Consider the following 8929-nt stretch of genomic DNA (forward strand, 5'->3'; position numbering starts at 1 on the left):
TGTAATAATATTGTTTGTGATTTCTGGTGAAGCCTCTAGCGAAGTGCAATTTGTGAGCATGTATGTTGTTCTTCTAAAATGAGACACCAAAACTGTTCATCAACATGTACGCATGTATTATTCATATGCAAACATCACGTTTCCAGGTTTCTTTATCTGTTACATCATGTGTACCAGAGTAAAACTTTTTTTCTTCTGGTTTCACACCTTATTATTCAACAAATGTTATAGCCCATGGCCCTAAATCAGGGCTTTCAACTGATTGTGAACCAGGGACCACCATCCTGACTAAGAATTAACGTGGGGACCACTGGTTGTGTCGGGTCGTGATATGGGCTAAGATTAGGGTTTTTCTTGAATAGCACAGAGCCTGTCTATTCTTGGCTATAGTGGTGGACAGGGACAGAGTCACATATTTTCTGGGTCCAACCTTGCCTTGTACTTATTCTTCAGGTAAGTCAGTGTGGAAAAAAGCACTCTTGCAAAAGGTACAACATTTACAAATAGAAGAAATGTCATTGCTTTTACTGTAAGCTCTGGGAATTCTGCTTCATAGGCTACATGTGACTAGTCTGTGGACCTTTGAGCTGGTCCTCTTCTGTAGTAGTTAAGCTTGAAGTACCTTTGGAATTAAAGCATCAGCCTCCTCAAATTAACATCTACAGTATATGGCCATAATATGACTTTAATTCCACTGTCCTCATATCATGAAAGCTTCCCCAAAATTAAATAAAATAGAATTAAAAAAGTAAGAAAAATAATTGTCACTTTCCTACATTACTGCATGGTCAGGGAGGGAACACATGCCTTCACGAACCACCAGTGGTTCACGGACCACCAATTGAAAAATCCTGCTCTAGTCTAAATGAATGACTCATGTTTGACAAACCCAGAAAGAGATATGACAAGAATGTAATCATTTGTCTTATCTTTTGTCTGTTCCTTCCCACCCCAAAAGAGATTGAAAGTTTACCACTAAAGTACATAACTGTAAAACGTCCATAAAAAGAGCACTAGTGTTATGACACAGAGGAGTACCAGGAGGTGCGTGGTGATGGGGAGAGCACAGTGACGATGCAGCCAGTGATTCACAGAGCAACGCCTCCACATACACCACCTGAGGAGAGAATAGATGTAATACTCATCATTGTTCATCCCAAAGCTGCTATTTACCCATATGGTACCACTTTAAACACTGAATGACTACACCTGAATGTACTCACAAACAATGGATAAGACAAACACTACCAGTTTGTCATGAGGAATGAAGGAAGGAAGGAAGGAAGTGGGTGGGTTGTACAGTAGATCAGTGGTTCTCAAACTTTTTCTTGTCAAGGACCCCCAAATTGACACTTATTAGCCCCATTTGAAAAGATAAGCCAGGGAGCCCCATAAGAGACGATTTTTATGTCTCTAGCAGTGATTCTCAACCATTTTAATTTCAAGGACCCCCAGTTTGACATGCATTAGGCTATACGGTCCTCCATTTAATGGCATTTCTATCTCTGGGAGACTGGGACCCCCATTTATAATGTAAAATCAATGTTGATTTAACTCTCAGAGTTGGACATATAAGGGTCCATTTGGGGACCCTTATATGTCTGGGGTCCCCGGGGTCCCCGGACCCCACTTTGAGAACCAATGCAGTAGATAGATGGAGGCCTTTAGCCAATATGGAGAAAGGGATAAAGTGAAAAAGTGACGACTAGTTGAAGCATTTGTGTATTGACAGCTTTGCCTAGCTCTAAAAATGCTGTAGTGTTAATTAACTTACAAGCCCATAGAAGTGTGTTGGTAACCATGCACGCTCCTTCTACTCCTGTCCGTCTTTTTCTTTGACAGTCCCACTTTGCCCTTGTGTCTCTGTCTCAGAGCATCCAGAGGGGACCTGCTAAGAATACACACAAAATCCAATACATTAACCCACAATTTCAGGGTTCAGATGCAAAGTCCTGAGCTATCAGGTTCAGTGGTTAGGTGAGGAGGTGAAGTACTTTTTTGTTTGTGGCTTCTTTACGGCCACTTCCTCTGGAGGAGGAGAGTGACTCTCTTGTGCAGGGATAGGAGATGGTTCCAGTGGAACAGCTGAAGCCTCTGACGGAGTATCACCTGGATCAACAACAGATCTTGGCAGAACCAGAGAAAAAGAGGATATCATAATGTGTAATTCATCTCTAAAAGTGTTTGTCACACAGCATGTACAGTACTTACGTTTGTTAAGCACACACAGAGAATATATATACCTTTGTACAAGCCATATTACATGACAAGAAGATGTGTAAGTTATAATAAAGAAGTCAGCGAGATGGGATATGAATAGAAATACATTTAAAACACGATTATCTAGCTTAAGCAGAAATCCTGTATACGTGGGCCGGCACTGCCGTATCATAAAAGAGGAAGGCATCAGAATGACATCTACGGTATACACTTGCAAAGCTTAAGAGTGATTATGTGTATAGTTATGAGATTAAGAACAGATACTGGAATATGAGTCAAGCCTTGTGCATATTACAACAAAAAGGAAAAGTGTCATTGTAGTACATTGTAATACAATTTTTCATTTTCCCTTTTTTGTTATGGAGTTAAGAATCAAATATGAAACTGAAGATACACCAGTACTAATGCAAGTTTCCGGCAACAGACTAGAAATAATTAGATTCTTGGCAATCGAAAGATTCTCAGATGTTTTACGCTTACCGATTTAAACAGTTCCACTAGTGTGTATATCAAGTCGATTATTATCATCTGTGCATACAAAGACAGAAAGGCAGGCGTTACCTGTCGTCCATAAAGTTAACAGCATCCTTTGTCATCATGGCGGAGCTGGATTCTGAGGTCAGGGTTGTGGCGAGGGCTTTCTTATCAGGACATCCTGCCTGATTTTTTAAGTCTTGTTTTCTCCTCTCCTGGAGAGAGAAAAAAATAAAAGGAAAAAATAAAAAAAAACACTTATGATATTTGAACAATACCTCTTGAGGAAGTAAAACAAGTTAAGTTCTAAAATGAACCTACACCTACCTGTTTAGTGATAATTGCCATGCTGACCCTATAGCGGCCATTTGGCTAAAAGAGAAACGGGAGAGAAAAACACAAAGAAGATCCATGGTGGGAAGAAATGAGAAAGAAGCAGCTCAATTCAAAGTTAGATGATACCGGAAAGCCAAATATAAAAATACCTGCTGAGAGGTTTTCTTATCCTTTTTGCCGCTGAGTCCATCTGTATCTACAACAAGAGATCTGTATCAGTGGGATGGATCACAGCAGAATCATATAAATGTCAGAAAGCAAGCGTACACCTTATCAGAAAGCATTCATTCATTAAGTACACTAATTTGTATTGGTGACCTAAGCACCATGTTACACACAGGCAGTTGAAGACATGATGTCACTCATGTTACATCAGTCTGCACTTTATGCTCACAAAATAAGTGTACTTGTCATATTTTTTGCGCTTGACTGTTCCTACCTAAGCTGTTGTATATAGAAGGTACTGTGGTGTAGCAGCTACTGATACATGCTAATGGTGTATATATAATATGACACGCATATACATTGTACATACACTGAACTATTTTAATTATCCTATTAGTAAAACTACTGACTCTACTACTAGGCTACTACTACTACTACTACTACTGGCGTTTTTCTGCTCTTGTTTTTCTCTCTTTCGCTTTCTTTTTTTTCTTTACAATTATTATTATTACCTATGCTGCTACATTGTCTGAAGGAAGCCAAACAAAAAATAAGTTTTACTCTTATGTACCTGTGCACAAGATGTAACAATAACGAACAACCTTTAACCTTCACATTTACTGCAATGGGACTTCATGGAAATGTAAAAACCTGGCAGTTCTCTGGAAGATTTACTGCGGACGTTCTTCTGGATCAGCCTCCTGGCTTCCTTCAGCTCAGCTACGTCTCGGTCATGTCGTCTCTTCAAAGTCTCCATGTGAGCCACCATCAGTGCTACTGCTCGGCTCACACGCGCTTCCTAAGACACAGAGATGAAGGCCTCAGAACAGAACAGCAGGATGCGGGTTCGTGTAGTGGTTAGAGAGACTGCCCTTTCATTCTAAGGTCATAGGGATGACCTGCGACAGCCATATGTTCAACCAAAGTATCTTGGACCTTAGAATGTGAAAGATTACAGAACATCCATTCAGAGATGAAAGAGTAATGGACAAGTGAGCATACTCATACCTGGTGGACAGCCCCCAGCACCTCAGCCGTGTTGAAAATTCGTTCCACGGTCCCACCGAGGATATCCAGACATAACTCCAGCCTCTGGATGATCTTACTGCGCTTACTGTCCAGACACAAGGCCTTCAAGGCCTGAAGACCACACATAAACACAAAGATCACATTTACTATGTGCAATGGAACAAAATCAACTCTCAAGTCCTGTCCCCTGTCACTGTCATTCACTGTCAATTAAGCTACTGTGTGCCATAGTAAAACAATACATACTCAAAATAAACAATATACAGAAAATATATAATGCTGCTTAATTAAATGCTTGAAATTGTCAATGTAAAGTGCAGAATATTACAGAGAAAGTAGAGTAAAGAGTAGGGAGTTAGCTGTGATCTGTGGCTGTGCTATCAGGATCACAACTTTATTGTCACATCACAGGTTTACAGGTGTAAAAACAGTGGGTGAAATTTGTTTTTGTGCAAACTCCATCGTCCAAGAGGAAGGGGGGGAAATGGGGAAGAGAGTTCAATAAAAAACAAACAAAATTATCAACATATTTACACATGGTACCGGTTATCTATCCAGTGCGGTAAGTACCTGAGATAAGACATAAAGGTGCGTGAGCATAGCAGCAGATACCGTATACATGATATGTTATGGACATTAGTTAAGGTGCGAGAAAAAACAAAAAAACAGTGCGTTATGCATGGGATTAAGGTGCAGAGTGTGTCGACCGCATAGTCCACATAAGGATGTGGGATAAATAAACTTAAGTCACTTTTATTTAGCTTTTGGTTTCCTTGAACCTGTGACCAACGATTCTTTAGTATAAAGTCTTGCCAATAAGGACCCCATAGCAACTCCCTCCCTCAGCCTATTGCATGCACTTATCTCTGCCTACCTCTAAGGTCTCCCTGCCTATGGTCAGCTCCAGCTGAATGTTCTCTTCAGCCAGGTTGCGGGCATGTTCCTCTGCCTGTAGCCTTTGCTTCAGGGTGTATTGGTCACAACAGAAGGCCAGGGCAATCTGAGAGACGGCGGCCTAGGTGGAGATCAAGGAACTAACAGTGAGTAAAGGTTACACAGACACATTGTTAGATAGAATATATTATAATTTATGTTATCATTTATATTAATATAATATAAATAGCCTTACCTCTACCTCTTTCTCTGACATCTCTACACTGTCAGACAGACAAAAAAAGACCAAATCTAGTAAGAAGACCACATCTAATTATGTAATCAAAATGCATGACAGGCAGAGAAACATTGCATTCCATCACCTGTCAAGGCCTACGCGATCTACAATCGAAAGTTCACACCAGGGTGTCACCGGTTGCTCCTCCTGACTGATTTCTGTGAACGAGATCAGTTTAACTCGACACGACAGTCTACCGCTTTCTGATCTATAAATACTTTTTCAGATACATCAAGCAGAAAAATAGCAGTACCTTCTTCACTGTCCTCGCTGCATGCCATTATGAACTGATTGTCAGTGTAATGGGCCTCTTCAGAAACCTTATGGAAACGTGAAAACACATTGCTTTTCTCTGGAATTGATCACAAAATCAAAAGTGGTAACACTGTTTAATACAGTGGTTCTGAAACAAAGGAGTCCTGCTCAAGTGGACTCACCTCAGCGTTCATTGCACAAGCTGGTAGCACTCCAGATAATCCAACTGACTTTTGACAATAAAGTTAGAGAAAAATATTGAGGGATTTCCAGAATCTACCATAGAAATTAATAAAATAATAAAGACTAAGCGCAGATACTGTGTTGGTAGGATAAAGAACTGTCTGTTCAATGCAATGGTGTTTGTTCTTGCTTTACCTTTTTCCAGGAGAGTACTGACAACAAGAATAATCCTATTAGGAGATCCAGTCAGGGAAATACGACTAGGACAGGCACCGTAAGTAGCTCAGTTACAGTAGATACTATAGCAGTCTTGAAAGGAATTGCTCTTAGAGCCAAATTCAAAGACTGTGTGGAGTCACACACTCAAATAGGGTTTAGTCTCCAATGTTTGTTCCTACCTTTTTCTAAATAACCGGTTCCTAGAGTACGTCTGATTCAATAGCAAATGTTACATTTTGTATTCAGTTAACTGGTCTTAATGAATTAAGTGGACCTTTTCAAAAACATGTATGTTCATTCATCATACTTTTAAATTACATTTTGTCCATCTGTGTAATTTGTTGCTTTTTTGGTCAAGTCTGTGTTTCAAGATATTTCTGTTATTTAAATGAAACGAACCTGATTAAGAAAAAAAGAAAATGCCTACAAAGATCTAGCCTCCTTGTCCAAAACGCTTTGTATCTTGATTCATGAATAATTTAGTCTTTGTGATAGAGGCCATAGGTGCGCTGGTGGAGAAAACACTTTCACAGATCAAAGAATAAAAAACCCAGTCTTCACTTGCTGTTCTGATTGAAGTGCCCCATATTTCTATTTGCTGGTTCTCGTTTTAAATGTATTAATTGTATTTTATTTACTCAAGTAAATTAAATTAAAAAAGCAATAGTTATAATCACTAATCAAGGTTCTTCAGGCATCTTATGGGTTAATGTTATTCTTTGAATGTGGATTTATAAAATATGATTTTAGTATTTGGAAGGGATGAACCACTCCATAACTTCCGGGAACAAACAGTAGGCAAGGATAAGGACAAGGCTAGATAGGTTGATTTTAAAGTGTTCATAACGGTTTGCAAACTCCACAGAAAATCTAATGAGATGACCTTCTCAGGTGTACCCTGGTAACATTTCGCAGGCACAGCACTCTGCTCACCACTTGAGCAAAAATAACAGATCTACAAGCTTAGATTTACAAGTTTAACTTGTAAATCTAAAGATTTGCCAAATAGATTTGGTGTAGTAGAGAAAAGAGGACAGGACCAACAACTTTGTCAGGTTAAGTGATTACAGGGGTGCAAGTGATATTTTGAATTTCTGATTATTCAAGAACTGGAGACCCCACCTTTAACTTACGGCACCATCATTTTGAAACAAAGCTGTACACTTTTAAGTAAGGGGAGAAAAAAGTACAAAAAAACAATATTGGAGCGTCTCCACAATTTTATTACAGAAAAATGTTAGCCCATCTAGTAGAGGCGCTGGGGTTTGCCCATGGTGCTCTTGATGTACAGGGCACGCACGTTCTGCCAGTTTTTCTTCAACAGAGACACCAGGAAGTTGACGGCCAGGTGAACGTTGTAGACCAACTCATCCTCCGCCATCTTCACATGGCCCACAGCAACAGCCAGACAAAGCACCTGCAACACAGTAACCAATGGTTAGTCTCATAGCTCAGACAAACTTCAATAACTACTCATGCACTCATGTTGCGTCAGATAATTTTTACATTATATATTAATGACAAAGTATGACGTACGAGAGATTAAGCAATCCAAATATACAGATTTTTTAAAATATTTCTTTGGGGCTTTTCTGCCTTCAATCAGATACAGTAGTAGTGTGACAGGAAACAAGGAGACAGGGAGTGACACGCAGCAAAGGTTGCCGGGCTAGGGAATCGAACCCGCGACTCTTTTTCAGGCTGCATTAGAGCCTATTTGTGGTATGCGCCTTAACCGCTAGGACATCGGCGTCCCCAATCAAAATATTTTTGACCTCTATTGATAAACGTACCTTCTTCATCTGGAATTTGATGGTGGACTTGACCTCATCCACCTTGGTGTTAAGGTTCTCGTTGTGGGTGAGCAGGGAGGGGAACTTGCCAGCCTTGTTCAAACCAGGACCCAAGATACGAGGGATCTGCTTGATCAGAGACTCGGAAGCAAGGAAGGCGTCATACTTCTTGGCTAGAAGACAAATCAAAAAAAAATTGTATTTCCTTAATTTTTATCTTATCTACTAGGTCCTAATTTATTCCTCACTTTTAAATAATTATTACTGTGCCCCTTTTTAGCTACTTGACTTGTATTAGCATATTTATTGTGTTCCATTGTCCTGATAAGCAAAGACTATTCTGTGATATCTGCAATTCCATTTCTTGTAGTTAAGAATTAAAGAACATACCGAGCTTCTTGACCATCTTCTTGTTCTTGTTGAGCTTCTTGAGAGCCTCAATGTCCATGTGGGGCAGTTCAGCAGCTTTGGCCTCATCACAGTGCTGCTGGTCTCCCAGGACGCACACAGAGAACTTGGGCCTGGGGAGGGACTTCAGCCTGCATAGAAAACAATGATCAATTATAATTATAAATCGACAGGCTCTGCATACACCACCAGGTATAGCTTTTAAAATATAAAAGCCTTACCCATACTGCTTATGGATGCTGTTCCAGATGGCCTCAGCGGTAACTTATTCTAAAATGGTCGGCTTGGAGGACATGAGCTTGACAGCTCAGTCGCCCTTAGCCTCCCCTCATGTTTTAAGACCCAGGGTAGGGGTCCGCCTGCTTCGCCTTGCCAAAGGGCTTGGCTCAGTCAAGCTACCCAGAGAACTTCTCAATGCATGTTCCTGACCTGTCTAGGGTTGGTTTTAGTCCATCTTTTGGTCTTACATCTTGATAAAATATTACCCATGATAGGCTATATGGTTGTAGTATAGACAGGGCTGAAAACACACAGGGAGAAGGTTGGGTTAAACAGTAAAGGTCCAAACCTGACGGTGCCAGAGAAACGCTTATCCTTCTGGGGATCATAGTTCTTCAAGCTGATCTGCAGCTCCACAGTCTCCACAAACCTAAAAGAAATATAGACAGAATTAGGA

The 8929-nt window shown here is 40.2% G+C and overlaps 1 protein-coding gene across 1 annotated transcript in view; it reads right to left on the reverse strand.

The window, feature by feature from the left end:
- Window positions 1–7254: 7254 nt before the first annotated feature.
- Window positions 7255–8929, reverse strand: part of rpl10a (ribosomal protein L10a) — a 2656-nt gene continuing 981 nt past the window's right edge. Inside the window, exons 3-6 of the mRNA XM_084068492.1 lie at window positions 8822–8902; window positions 8236–8384; window positions 7846–8018; window positions 7255–7469 (exon numbers count right to left, since the gene is read on the reverse strand). Of these exons, the coding sequence (XP_083924618.1) occupies window positions 7299–7469; window positions 7846–8018; window positions 8236–8384; window positions 8822–8902 (574 nt within the window). The 3' untranslated portion in view covers window positions 7255–7298. The remainder of the gene's footprint in view (window positions 7470–7845; window positions 8019–8235; window positions 8385–8821; window positions 8903–8929) is intronic.

Source organism: Gymnoscopelus microlampas (assembly GCF_963454915.1).
Source record: "Gymnoscopelus microlampas genome assembly, chromosome: 10".
In the NCBI taxonomy this organism is placed as follows: domain Eukaryota; kingdom Metazoa; phylum Chordata; class Actinopteri; order Myctophiformes; family Myctophidae; genus Gymnoscopelus; species Gymnoscopelus microlampas.